This window comes from Harpia harpyja, chromosome 19, assembly GCF_026419915.1.
Source record: "Harpia harpyja isolate bHarHar1 chromosome 19, bHarHar1 primary haplotype, whole genome shotgun sequence".
Lineage (NCBI taxonomy): Eukaryota > Metazoa > Chordata > Aves > Accipitriformes > Accipitridae > Harpia > Harpia harpyja.
In genome coordinates, this window is record NC_068958.1 from 21,996,071 (window position 1) to 22,010,463 (window position 14,393).

The window sequence follows — 14,393 nt, forward strand, 5'->3', positions numbered from 1 at the left end:
TGCCCTGGCAGGAGAAATGAATGCTTGGATTCATTCCTGTTCCCTGCACAAAGCTCTTCCCTCTGTGTTTGCCCGGTTCCTACCAGTGTGTAAACTGTGGCTGGCTGCTGGGGTTAAAGGACAGCACTGGCACCAGCAAAGTCCAAGGGTGAGGGACTTGCTGCACCTCCCAGGGACTGATTGTGCATCTGAAGGAGAGGTTGAGCCATCATCTGGGCAAGCAAACGTGTCTGACTCAACAGCAGTAGGGATGCTCAGAGTGCCTGCCTGGACCCGTCCCTCCATAGAAAACAAAACACCCGACTCTGCCCTTCACCTTTCCCTCAGTTTCCTCTCCAGCCTCTTTTCTGGAGGGGACACACGTTAGCTAAACCAAAAGCCTTCAGCCGAGTCTGGGCCTGCCGTGGCTGTTCTGGCTGCCCGGAGGCCATCCCCAGTCCCTGAGAGCCGGGACTCTCATTGCCTGACGGTGCTCAGAAGCAGAGCTGCAGCAAGGACAGAGCAAGGGGTGGCCGGCCACGGGTGCTCCTTGGATTGACCGTAGCAGCAGATATTTCTAACCTCTGCTGGGACACATATGGAGACGTAAGGCAAAATAGTGCACCCCTGGAGCTGAACATCTTGCTGCAGCGCTGCCCCGAGTCTCAGCAAGGGAGCAAAATGAGGAAGGAGTGGCAGCTCTGGGGCTGTGCCCGGCTTTGCTTTCTTGTAAGAACAGGCAAAGAGCGCCCAGGAGCTCCCCCTGCCAGGAAACCTTCCTGAGTGGAATCTGGCACCAAACTTTGCCATTCATTTTAATTGTAAAAACCAACATCCTGACTGTCAAACCCAACTACTTACTGTAGAAGAGGTGGAACTAAGCAATCACTTAAAAGCTTTTCTCCCGCAAATTATTTTCTAGGATTCTCCTAGTTTTATAATGAAAATTATTTTTAAGCCAGCTCGAATTCACTGACATCCCCTGTAGGAGCAGGGCAGGGAGCCCAGGCAGAGTCTCCTGCCGCACTTCCTCGGATTCAGTGGAGCTGCACTGATTCGTACCAGCTGAGCATTTGACCTGGAACATGTTTGGCTTCAACAAAAAGGGATTTATTTCTTGGCAAAAAGAAAAAAGAGTTTTTGCTAATAGCCCTTGTCATGCTTAAACTGCCATAACACAGCAGCTGCAAAGGGGACTCCCAGAATCCAAATGAAACAGGAATTTTCCTGCCAATGTTAATTAGGTTTTTTTTTTCCCAAAATATTTTAACCCTTGGCCTAAAAGAGCTTCTGAGGCTGTCAGACCTGAATACCTGCAGAGACAGCTGAGAAGGGTAACAACTCTGCCACATGTCTCGTGCAGGTATGAGCCAAAGCTTCCTACGTCGACAGAAGATACTACATTTATTTGTTCTAGAAGCTGGGGTCTGCAGCTTCCCCGGCCAGCCCTGGCACAGCCACGTCAGCTGCCAGCAAGAAGGGGCCAACGCATGTGACCCGTGGGCAGAGGGTCCTCTGGCATCGGGGAGGACTTTCCCTGAGGATGTCAGCCTCCACTGGAGCATCTCCTGCGGGAAGTTGGCTGCAAGCTGCAGTCAGGCTGTGCATGCACTCCCGCTGCGGCCGCTCGGCTCCCAGGCACTGGGGATTTCCTCGGGGGCAAGGGAAACCAAAGTCCTTCACGATCAGCGGGGGATTCCCTCCTGCCTCCTCCACCCTGACGCCGCAAAACTGAGACTGAAATTGTGCCTCAGGATGGCACTGGAAAAGCAAACATCCAGAACGGTTTTAACAGGTTCCCAGCCAGGTGCCAGGTAGATCTTTGCCCTCAGAAAGGTCGTCTGCTTTCTTGCAGGTGATTCCTTATACTATCAATGGTCTGGGAAGAACACAGGATAAAATACCAAGTTCCGGGGAAGCAATTTACCCAGGGATAAATCTGCTGCTGTTCTCAAGCAGAAGCAGAGGACGCATGAAAGTGAATCAGGATCCTGAATAGGGAAGAAAAAGACCTTCCAAAAATTAATCTTGCTACTTAGCACAGAACAAAACTAGAATTTTTCAAGCTGCATTATTGCTCCTTTAGTTTGAAGCTCTTATTAGTGACTGCTTATGGCACTAGTCTTCTGTAACTGAGAGCCAGTGTTTTAATCCATCCTTCAAATTAAAATCCTTGAAAAGGATTTAGATATCCTTGGCTTATCCTGTCCTCAGGAATTCATGAGAGGCATCAAATTCAGCTTCCCGCGAGTGCAGAAGCCAGGATTCACACAGCCCAGCACTTGCACTCACTGCAGCTGCCTCTTTACCTGGCTGCTCTCACTCAAACCAAAGTAGTTCAGGGGCAATTCTCTCCGAGATACGTATTTCAAACCAGTATGACCATGGGGGAAAAGGGCAGTAGCTCCTGCCTCTTCCAGCCAGCGGGGAAGGCATTACGGTGCCAGGGGACCTTCGCATCGTGTGCGATATCCAGCCCTTGTGTTCAAAGGAGGAGAGAGTCACTTAGTAATCAGACTGGCGGAGCGGCAGAGGACCATGCCGCACCTGGTCCGGCCACCCCCATTCGTGCACCCCCAAAACCTCCTTGGCCCAGGGGAGAGATTTGCAAGCTAGCTAGGCAGGCACGGGTGTCCTCGGAGCTGGAGCCTGCTTGGAGCCACTTCAAAATTTGGCCATAATATTTTCCTTTTCGCATTTCCCACAACCACAAGAGCCTCGTCTGGGAGAGATAATTACCTCGGCTCACCGCCCTGAGCGTCGCTCCGGAGCCCTGCTGTCATTGCAGTGGGGAAAGGTAAATTTGTTCCAGCTGCCCTTACAGCCTGGTCCACGCACCCGCCTTGCGCCAGGAGAAGGTCTGAAGGTTTGCACCAGCCTGTTTCAGCTTCATCTGACAGCTCCCACGGGGGCAAAGCCCGGGCCACGGGGTGGGATGCGGCTGCGCTCAAGGAGAAAGCCCCCGGCTCCGCTTTGTGCTGCATCCCCCCCCCCGCGGGACCCGGACCTTGGGGGGGATGTACGAGCTCCCCAAACAGCCCAGGTCCCGGGGGGGGGGGGGAGCGTCCTGTGGGGAGAGGTCCCGTGGAGGGGGAGGCGGGGTGGGGGAATTCCCACGGGGGAGATCCCACGGGGAGCAGAGTTTCCACGAGGAAGGAACGCGCGGGGTGGGGGGGGGGGGTGTCCAACGGCGATGGCTCCCGCGGGGGGACGACGACCCGGGGGTCGGTCCTCCGGGGAGTCGCCACGGGAGGGGTCCCCCGTAGGGCCGGTCTCGGTCCCCACCCCCCCTCACCCCCCCCCCGGCCGTGTCTCCTCCCACCCCCCCCCCCACCCCCCCCCCCGGCCGGGTCCAAGGCGCCTGCGCTGCCCCACACCCGCCCGGCTCTCCCAGCCCATGGCGTCGCCGGTCGTGGGGCCGTGCCCCCCCCGCCCGCTGCCACCCTCCGTGCCCGCTTCCATGCGGCGCCGGCGGCCGCCGCCCGGTCCCCCCGTCCCCCCCGAGGCGACGACCGGTCGGTCCCCGGGGAGCCCCGGCGGGGCCAGGGCGGTGAGGCTGCGGCGGCGGCTGCGGCGGCGCGGCGGAACCCCGCGGCTGCTGCCCGACGTGCGGAGCATCTTCACGGTACCGGGGGAAACGGCGGAGCGCGGCCGCGGTCACCGCTTCGTCCTCCGTCCCCCGCCCCGCGGCTGGTGCGACCTGTGCGGTGAGGCGGTGCGGGAGCGGGCCCTGCGCTGCGACTGTGAGTGCTGCCTGCGCCCTGCCTGCGCCCTGCCTGCGCCCTGCCTGCGCCCTGCCTGCCCTTCGCTGCCCCGCAGCCCTGCCCGCATCGCTGCCCGGGCGCTTCATCCCGCACTGCAGCCCTGCCTGCCGCTCTGCCCGACTCTGCCGGCCCGCAGCCTGCGCCCTCGCCCGGGCTCTTCCTCCCGGCCCCGCTCCCTCCCTCACACCCCCCCCCCCCCCCCGTCACCCCCCCCCGGGGATACCGCGGGGACCTGCCGGGCTTGCACCGGGCTTCCCTGGGGCGGAGGGATGGGGGGGGGTCCCCGGTGCCCCGCGGTGCTGCGCTCCGGGAGCTGGATGGAGGAAGGGACCTGGCCGGGGTCTCCCCGCAAAGGGGCCGCTGTCCCCGGGGGACCGGGCTGGACACCGGGACCGGGCGTTGGGGACGGGTGCGGTGAGGCGCTGCCGGACGGATTTGGGAAATGAGGCTTTTCCGGGAAAGAGGAGGCGATCAGCTAATCGGCAGGGTTGTGAAGGGGTTGGTATCAGCGCTGAGCAGCAGATCTCAGTGAGCAGGAAGGATTCGTGTTCGTAAAGCTTTACGGTGAGATGTAAATTCCTCTAGAAATAGTAAATTTGTCAGACACGCTTTGCTTTGCCTAAACTCGGGTAAGAGGGCTCATGCCAGTGAGATTCACCGAGATGCATATTCCTCATGTCAGACACGTGCTGTATCCATGCTTGTGTTCTGCAGGAGAGATTAATCTTTCCATCGCGTGGGAGGGGACACAGAGTGGCCAAACGAGGTGACTCAGCTGGGGCCATGCAGCGGCACGAAACCTCTGTGTCCCATGTCCCTGGGGTGCTGCTCTCAGGCCACGGGGTGTTTGTGTGGTCCTCGGAAAGATGTGACCCATATTAGTTGTCGTGGCTGTGGTGGTGCGGGTGGGGAAATGAGGAGGCCGTGGGGTGCCAGGGCAGAGGAGGTTTGAGCGAACCAGTGTCACAGGTAACTTGGTACTGGGTGCTGTGCTTGCTGCTGGCAGTGAAACTGCTCCTTTCCAGCTGGGTCCATCAGCAGATCTCCTGCTGCAGGCTTCCAGGGTGGAAGCTTGTCTTTTCCGATGCAGCTGGAGTGCTGCACTTGGGCTTGAGCGACTCGAAGATTTGCTACTCAGGGTCAGCTGAGCCTATTGATTTTTGGCCGAAGCAGTTAATGCCAATGCCATTCACCCCAGGCTTGTGCCCACAAGACCGCCCGTACCCTCAGTGTCGGTGTGGAGGGCAGGTCGTTGGCGCTGGTCGTTATTTGGGGCGAGGGAATGAGCTGCATCCCGCTCCGGGCTCTGGGCCGGCTGCCCAGCTGGCAGCTCTGGAGGAGGCTTCGTTGCTCGTTTGCTGGTTTGTTTGGGGGGTTATGCCAGACACGTGCTGTAACGCCAGCCTCGCCGGGGCAATTAGTCCCTCGCTCAGCCCGTTCTGGTTCTTACGCTTGGCTTTCCTTAGCTTATGAATCAATTAAATGTTTCTAGCAGTGATTTGCGTAGCGCGGTGTGAGCAGGACTCTTACACATGCCTCCTGGTGCCGTTTGGAAATGAAAGGCGATTGGGAGAGACAGTCGCACCATATGGCCCTGCTGCATCGCATTAAGGTTTTAGCACTGACTGCTGTTAATTAAATGTAACCCAGCCATCACCACGCAACCAGCGCAACGTGACACAGGAATATGCCGGGGCTGGTGAACTTGCTGCATGGTGCGTTGTTTGAAAGATGGTGATGTAAATATGTTTTCTGGTGTGTACCTTTGCTTTTTGCCTGCTGTTCCTGGTTAACTCCCTCCAAACCTGGTAAGGGCCAGTATATTCCCTGGGGCTGGCAGCTCTGCTGTGCCTGGCACAGCAGACCAAATGTGTGAATGAACGTGCTTAAAGAAATAGTGTGGGTTTATTTGAAGAACAACAAACTTTGTCAGGGCTCTTGTCTTTCACCAGACACCCTGCAAAGCTGTCACGGGGCTCATGCGCGAGGTGAGGTACTGGGCTGTGTGTTTCAAAATCCTCATCTAAAGTCATAATTCACAGAATTTTGTGGTGTTGCAAATACTATAAATAGTTGTTTTGAGGGACTTCTCCTCGGGCAGGATTTTTTCCAGAGTTATATTGAAACAAATCTTAAATAACTCTATTTCCCTTTTCATTTCAGAGGAGAATTATTCAGACCGTGGGAGTAGTTCTGCCTGTAAAATTCCCCAAACAACCAGGCTGGGGGGGGGGGGGGGTGGGGAGTGGACATTACAGTGGAGATGCTCATAACATCATCTGCATTCCCTGCCATCCCAATAGTGTATCCTTTTAAAAATGCCCAACAGCTGCAGACGGGGTGTGCTGTCCTCCCTTGGTGAATATTTCTTTTTCTTCTGATGCAGAGTCGCTGCTTGTTTGCTTTTGACTTGCAGCCTGAGGATATTCAGGTTTTTGTTTGTATACTTCTGGCCTATTTTTATTTACATCAAATCTGATCATCTTTAGTAAAACAGGAAAGTGGTATTTCTTCCTCCTCCCTCCCCAAACGGTCTGTGTCCCTTCCTGTCCATGCCGTGGGCACAGTGTCCCGGGTGGCTGCGGGTGGGACGGTGCCTGGCTCTAGCAAGAGGGGAAACAGGGAAAAGGGAAGGGGCAGTGGGAGCCGGCCCCGCTGCTGAGCAAGGAGGGGGTTTTGGCCACGTGGTTTTTATGCCAACCAGCGATGCACTGAAATCCCCTCGGGTCTGTTTCCCCTTTCTCGAGTGGCGTGGAGCCGTCTTTCCAAGACTAACGTGGGATGCTTGCTCTGTGGTTCCTCTTCCAGCCGGGGGTCTGGGTGGAAGGGGTAGGGGCAGAGACCTGGCAGGTCCCAGAGTCAGGAAAATTATCCCTTTGGGTGGCTTTCCTTGGGCATCTGGTGGGTTTAGACTGTCCTGAATCAGTCTTGTGGCTCTGGAGGTGGCGGACAGGCTCTTACTGAGGTTTTAGCTCAAGTCCTACCCACGGGTGCTGCATCTGGGGCTGATGCAGATGTTGTCTGAGACAGGGGAGCCTTTTCACTGCCTTTATTGGGAGCCTCTAGGTCGGTCCTGTGTGTGACAGACATCAAGCACGCTGCTCCCATTGGCATCAAGGTGAAGGGATGGGGAGGTGGGAGCTTGGGAGCGACTGACCCCAGGCTGTCCTGCTGGCGTTAGTTAAAAATACTTCTTTTCAGTCTCCAAGTGAATGCAGTTGGGCAGGAGTAGTAGCTGTGGCATTATATGCTGTGTCTTGAATATCTCCTATCTAAAGTATGTGGCTTTGTGCTGCTGGCACCTTTCAAAGCCTGAATGAATATTAAAAAAAAATAATCTCCCTGTAGGAGTGTAAATGTGTCCTGCTGCCGGCAGCTTTTCCCGACACAAGAGGCTGCTGTAGCTGGGGAGAAGGGGGCTGGACGGGCAGGTTGCGGAGGTGCGTCTTTGCTGTGGGGTTTTTTGGTGTTTGTTCTGGTGGGGTGCAGTGCAGTCGTTTGAATGCAGTGGTGACTAACGCAGCTTCAAAGCCTTCAGCGTGTTTTATTTTGCTCTTTGCACTTTTTTTTTTTTTCCTGGCAGCATCACACTGGTGACTCAGGGTCCCTCTGTGCTGCGTGGGGTGGGCTGGTCACTGGCAACTGGGCATCTTGTAGCTTAAGGCAGAAAAATTATGTGAGAGCCTAACCTGCACATGGGTCGGCTGCTTTGCTCCCTTTCCATCCCAGTTCACCCTGAGATGGACTGGTTCTTCCCAGGGGACTTTCTCATACTTGCTCTACCTGTGATGCAGGTGCTGATATGAAATTCCTGTTTCTGGTACTGCAGCCGTTAGCAAAACCGGCAGCAAGACCCGTCCCAGCGATCGCTCAGCAGCGCTCTTTCGCCTTGCTCCATCCTCTGGTTTGGCCGCGGTGCTTACCCCAGGCGTGTGCCAGCCCCGTGTCTGTGCTGGCAGGGCTCCCCCGTGGCCGTGGCCTCTCTTGTCCTGGCAGCTGGGGACGTGATTTACCGCCCACGTATTTCCTGGGTCATGTTGATGGAGTGCTGTGGAGTTGTTCCTTTGGCCCAGGTGAATTAACCCGGATGAATCTATTGCACGTGGAGTGACCATAAACAGTTTCTGTTCGGTCGGCTGCGGGAGCTGTGGTCTCCCCGGCAGAACCGCTGGCAGCTGGAATTGGATGCCCGCCCCGATCGGCCACGCTCTGATGGCCACGGTGTTACCAGACTGGGACTTTGTTGGCTGACGTGCTGCTTTGCAAGAAAATCACTCCAGCTCTCTGTGCTTCCCGGCCGGGAAGGTGATTGTGAGGCACTGCCTTGGGAAAACCTCGGAGCAGGTCCGGCGCCTGATGATCTCGGTGGCAAATGCAGTTGTACCTGAAGTCAGATTTTGATCTGTAGGTCTTGCGACATGGACCTGGTTCAGTAAAGCACTTCAGCGTGCGTCTGGGTTTATGCCTCCGGTCTGAAGCCACCCTTACCTCTCAGAGCAGTTAATTCTGTGGTCAAGTACCGTGCTGAATCAGGACCTATTTCCTTAAGGAGTAAGTTGGTTAAACGCACACCACTTCTCTTCCTAGTTTGTAGAGCAAACTACAGTTCTAATATTACCGGTTCTCAAGTAGACGTTTGCTTAAGATAATGAATTCTTTAGCAGGTGTGGACGCTCTTAAAAGGCACAGCCCAGCCTCGCCGGGATGAGGCTCTGCTCGCACCACCGTCACTCTCCGTGACGTGGTGGTTTTTTACATTCTCTTCTTCCAACACGTCCTCCCGCGCTCTGTCGTGTCTCCGGTCTTGCCACTGTAAAGCGTAATTGCTAACAGTTCATAGGACGCGCGGTACTTTGCATTTCTGTCCTATTTAGCTGGGTCAGACAGGCTCCCGAGGCTTCTCCTGCTCCCGGGTGACTCGGGCAGGTTGGGGTGGCTCTTGCCGGGCGGGCGCTGCTGAGGTCGGACGAGGACGGGGTGGGGTGCTGGGGTGCATCCCGCCCGCTGAGGCTCCCCGAGGGGAGATGGAGGTGTGGGGAGGGACGGTGACCTGCCCAGAGCTGTGTGGCAGGCTGCCGGGGCTCCGGGAGCAGCTCAGGTCTTCAGGGACGTGTTTCTTGCTGCAATCCGGTCCGGTGCCTTGGGAAGGATTTATGGAGAGCAATACCAGCCGAGGCTCCAGGTCTTACTTTGCAGGTTAGTTTTTGGGCGGTCCCTTTTCTTTTCCCTCTTTGTCCCTGGTCCAGTAAGTTTAGTTGAGTTTGCTGGTCACGGTGTGGGAAGTGGGGATATGTGTCGCTGAAGAGATGCTGTCTAGGTGTTGGGGCAGCGGGGGGTGAATAAGAAAGTCCCTTGTATTGTTTAACTCATTGCTTATGCTGCTTGGTGTGATTTTTAAGATTAGTTCAATTTCATCTTTGTTACTCCCTGTATAAAAGCAAAAATGTGTTGTGCAGGGTGCTGGAAACCTGGTCTGTTTGTGAGAGGAGTCCTGAGCAGAGAGGGGCCAGTCGTGATGTAGAGGGTACAAAGTGGCAGATTTCAAGCATGCTGTTAAACTGATGTTTACGTCCCACCCCATCATTTGACACCCGGTATAGTTGTAACTGATAGGTGCTGTGAAAGGACTGTAGTATTGATCTAAAAGCCTAGCTAACTATGTGCAGCGTTTAAATCAATATTATAAATATAGTTAATCTCAGTGTATTCCTTTAATTTGACCTTTGATTAAACATTGGGGACTTTATTTTCCTTAAACTGTAGATGACCGTAGGGGAAAAGCAGCAAAGTGAAGAGGGGATATTGGAAAGAGCCCTTCCAGCGTATGGCTGGGTCCTGCGCTTTCTCTCTCTAATCTCTTCCGTTGGGTTGTTTTATCTTATCAAGCAAAAAGCCCCAGAAATAGAAAGTTTTCCATGGCTAACAGGACAAGCCCAGAGATGCACAAGCTCTGAGCTGCATGTTGCCTCATTGCTCAAAAAAAAAAAAAAAAAAAAAAAAAAATCTGTCAAATGGTAGCGGATTGTAAATGGACAATGTCAATGTTTTATCTCCGTGGGAGGAAAGGCCTCTCGTGGAAGCAGACGTAACTTGCACCGATGCATGCTGCATCTCGGCAGCGTTCGGCGTTGAAGAGCTGCCCGCTTGGCTCCGCGTGCCCGGGAAGCTATTGATCTCCTCTCTCAAGGATGACAGACGGGAAAGCAGGGGCAGCTGCATGCTTTGGGCTTGTAACAAAGAGAATTCGCAAAATATTCAGGCATTTTCCCAAGTCAAAGACTTGGTCTGAGGGACTCCGGCTGCTGAGGACACCGAGCAGGGAGGTCTCGCTGGTTAGAGGTAGGTGGTGGTGTAAATCGGTGCGTTTGGACGTGTTTGCTGGCGGCCGCTGCGCGCAGGCTTTCTGCTGCTAATTAGGCGTTGGGGGATTCCTGCGGCGCTGCCCTGCCTGTGCCGGGGAGCACGGTGGGCGATGGAGGGCCGGGCGGGATCCTGCCTGGCAGGTAGCCGGGCTGGCACGGGGCCGGCACACTCTCCTGCCACCGCGCCGGCGACGCCGGCCGGCTTCAACTTCTGCTCCGGCTCCTTCTGCAGCCCCGTTCTCGCGGGAGCGCTGTAGCAGAGCGTGGCTCGGGGCATCGGTGCTGCCCCCCTTGCCGCTCAAAAATTTGCCTTTTAGTATAAGTAGTGGCTCTAGAGCATCTGCCTGGCAGCTGGGATTACATCCCGGACCCTGCAACGGTGCAGGTACCTCTCAGAGGGGTTGTTGTCACCGGGGGGGTCTTGTCTGCTCTGAACAGAAAGCCACCCTTGGGTTTCACCTGTGTTTGCAAAGGAAACCCAAACCATCTGGTTTAGACCTAAAACTGCTGAGACCTCCAGTGATGGAGCTGCAGACTTGGGGCAGAGACGGTGCTGGATCATTGCCGCGGGGGATGTCGGAAAGCGCTTCGCAGGAAAACTTAAGACCCTTCCCCACATTTGCCGTGTGAATGCCGGAGCTGGTGGCGATGCTGCAGGTCCTGCCCTGTCCCTTCCCGGCAGCCGGAGACTCCTGCCAGCTCTTGTGATGTCGCAGGGCCACATCCTGAGGTTATCCCAAGTGACGTCAGGCATCTCCTCCGAGCGAGGGCAGAGGCACCCAGCCCTCAATCTTAAGCAGCACAGCTTGCAAAATCAAACCTCAGGCGTAGCCTGCATTTAGAGGTGTGTGCAAGCTGGCTGAAGGATTCCAGAGTTGGAAGGTGAATGGAAGAAATCGCCGGTCTTCAACATTGTCCACTTCAGTGCTCAAACACCTGCGGAGTCTCAGACCGCTTTCAAAATTCATGATGTTTTATTTTTCTTTCTTTGGTGGCTCTGAGCCTTCCCATGGCAGCTGGGTCACGCTTCAAAGGTTTTCCTTAACTTTGCTAATATTGGGAGCATTTCTGATTTGCCTTTTTTTTTGTTTGTTTTTGAAATGAATGGCAGGATCCTTAACGATCCAGGAACTGGAGCCTTAACGTAACTCCTACAATTTCATGATTCATTTTTAACATCACACAAGGGGTTTTTCTGTAGCTTGTTTGAAGCGTGCCCTCTCAACAGCCCTGTGCTACGGTCCTGTGCGTGCCAGGGCTGGCAGCCCTGCCATGGGGGGGCAGCCAGGAGGGACACATTTTCACCAGGGCAGAGCAGTTGCCCAGCACTGCTGCAGGAACCGCAAACTTTGGCCAGAAATCGGAGTTTAAGACCATCCCAGAGGAGGTGTTGGGACACTTCAGACCCTTTCCATTCTAATTTGGGGGGCAATCATATCTGGTCTCCAATGCGGTGTTGCTTTGGGGTTGCAGGAGGTTTTTCTTTAGGTGAAAGCCTGGCTGGGGTCAGGTTCTTGGAGCTTCTGTCACTGCTGGGGCCAGGATCTGGCCGCTCTGCCACAGACCCGCGCCTTCTCCTTTTGTCTCCCTAGCCTACAGATCTGGGCCTTGCACGTGGGCTGGATCGAAAGATGCCTCGTAGCATCTGCGGTATTTGGGAGGTGGGAGTGGGAGGATGGGGGCGGGCAGGATGACTGCAGTCCTATATTTAGGCATCTGGATGGGCATCTGTATTGGACTGTTTTACTCTATCCAGCTTTATCCCCCTGAGAAACTTTATCTATGGAGAAAGGGAAATTCCCTTCAGCCACCAAAGTTTTTCACAGTGTCATGATCTGACTCATTATTTTATTTTTTTAAAGAAACTACATTTCCAAGTGTTGCTTTGACTTGAATGGAAATTATCTTCAAGCCTAAGTGGAGGCATCCTGCTCCTCTTGGCAAACCTGTCACGTGGCTGCTTCGTAAAGCTGTGCTGCGTTTCTAAAATTAGTGTTCCCTGCCGGATACTGAGCGATTAGGTCTGTTAATAGGTGACGGTGACTAAGGAGGTGTCATACTTTAATCCCGTAAAGAAATGCCTGGCCGTACTGGGCCTGATCTGGAGGTGTGCTTGAAAGCTGTAATTTCTGTGGTCCGTGTTACGTATTTCAGACCTCTTACTATGTGTCTCCTTCACCAAAGATGCTTGAGCCTTCCTGCCCTGGCAGGCTGCAGTCCAGGGGAGCAGGAGGCAGCTGCCCAAATCTGAAAATTCTGGACCAAATAGGCAGAAGGGACTTTCTGCTGGCGCCAGATGCTCAGGTGAACCTGCAGCCGGAGCATCCTCATATTGGCACCTGCAGCAAAGACTTGGCAAATGTCCCCCATTAAAAGGCTGTTCCAGTTGCTCAAAAGGTCATGCATTAAATTACCATGTAACTGTGCAGCTTATCTCTAATTAAAAAAAAAAAAAAAAGTGCAAGTCTCCTTGCTTTCCCCCAGGCTTACTTGAGACAACTGACTTGGAATAGGAGAATGATAGACAGCTCATGCCAGATGAATGTTAAATGATAAATGATTTCCCTGTTTCCCCTAGAGACTGATGTTTTCCCCCCTCAGGCACCAGCTCCCAGCAGTGGTTCAGCTCCTCTCATTCATTCTCAGGCATTCCCGCATGTGAGCATTCAGCAGAGCTGAGCAGAAATCGCTGTTTCCAGAGCAAACACGGGATATTCCTTTGCTTTCCTGCAAGCCTGAGATATTCAAAACCAATGACCCAAATGCTAAAGAAAAAAAGGAAAAGAAAAAAAGAAAAGAAAAAAAAAAGGGTATTTAAAATACAAGCTCGCCAGCTTGGAGTGGGGTGGCAGGGCTGGTGCAGGGACGGGTGCTCAGTCCTGTTTCCTTCTGTGGAGTGAACTCTCTTGCCTTGGTTTTAGGATATTATTTTTTTCAGGTTGGTGACCGCTCTGGAATTTTGGGTAGCGTAAAAAGTAAATTTAATGCTGTTTGTACGACAGTTAAAAATTAAAAGGATCAGAAGGGCCATTAAAGTGGAAGGAGGTTGTTAGCTGCAGTCAGGAGGGTACGGAGAAGTCGGGGCTTTGAGGGAAAGGGCTGGGGGAGCGATAGCCACGAATATATGATAACTGTTGTGTCTGGTAGATGGAGTTGGCTGTCCCGAATGCTGCCTTTCAGCAGCCGTGGGCAAGCGGGACCCTGTGCCTAAAGAGGTTAAACCTGGGCTCTGCAGAGTCGTCTGTGCAATTCCTTGAACTAGTTAATGTCTTACAGGATGGGTCAGCATCCAAAGAAAACACGCTACGTAAATGCCTTACTGTACCTGGGCAGTGTGTGTGCTGGGGACGGGAGGTCACAGCCTTTGCTGGAGCCCGGGACGTGTCCCTGCCCTCTCCAGGGGTGGCTTTTTGGCAGTTTGATGGTAGATCCATGCCTCGGTCACTGTAACTGGCTCTTGAAGCGTTCCTATTTAGTGACCTTAAATAGTTTAGCTTCTGTCTAACACAAAAATGTTTCTTCCCTCCTGATGTTGGAAGATGAAGTATCCTTTCCTCGTGAAGTGGCTAAGTTTGTGCTGCAGGCGCTGTGCAGGTGACATCTCCGAGGAGCATAGCTGGGGAGCGGTGTACCCCGTGGTTTGGTGGGACTTGAGCATATTCTTTACTTTGTATATTAGTGTGCCAGCAGGTCAGGGGAAAGGCAGCAGGACGCATGGCAGCAACTCTGCCCGTGCCGCAGCACTGCAGCAAGAAACACAGTTTTCCCTGGGGAGAGGGCAAAGGAGCAATTTTTTCTCTGGACGAGGTATTCTGGTACCTCTCCCCATCTGCAGAAATGTACCCGAATGGGGACGTGTCCCTGGCTGGCAGTTCTGGCCATGCCCATGCCCACGAGCATCGGTCTGCCCTCCGGCAGGAGTCCGGTCCCTTCCCGGCGTTCCCCCCCTGCCCCTCCACAGCAGGCTGTGGGTCTCGGGTGCCTCACTTTCTCGTTTTTCCCCTGTGCAGATTGCAGATACACGTGCCACCAGGAGTGCCGCAGCCTTATCCAGCTGGACTGCCGCCGGCCGGGCCAGTGCCAGAGCCAGCTCTCGCCCGAGAGCACCCTCCTGCCGCCCTGCACCCAGGTACGCCGGGGGGGGCTCCACGGGGGGGTCGACAGCCTCATGGTGACCCATCGCATCTCCTTCAGAGACCTGATTTCTTGCTCCCGAAGGGTTTTACAGGAGGAAGGGCTTGTCAGAGAGGTCAGCCCATCGGTCCTGCAGACCCAGGCAGGGCTCGCT

The 14,393-nt window shown here is 54.5% G+C and overlaps 1 protein-coding gene across 2 annotated transcripts in view; it reads left to right on the forward strand.

Moving 5' to 3' along the window:
* The first annotated feature begins 3,356 nt into the window (after nucleotides 1–3,356).
* The window catches only part of RASSF5 (Ras association domain family member 5), a 35,435-nt gene continuing 24,398 nt past the window's right edge, over nucleotides 3,357–14,393 (forward strand). Inside the window, exons 1-2 of one of the 2 annotated variants that reach the window (XM_052814645.1) lie at nucleotides 3,357–3,722; nucleotides 14,116–14,234. In XM_052814645.1, the coding sequence (XP_052670605.1) occupies nucleotides 3,377–3,722; nucleotides 14,116–14,234 (465 nt within the window). In that variant the 5' untranslated portion in view covers nucleotides 3,357–3,376. Of the gene's footprint in view, nucleotides 3,723–8,806; nucleotides 8,940–14,115; nucleotides 14,235–14,393 lie in introns of those variants that run through there. The other variant, XM_052814646.1, reaches the window with a different exon arrangement.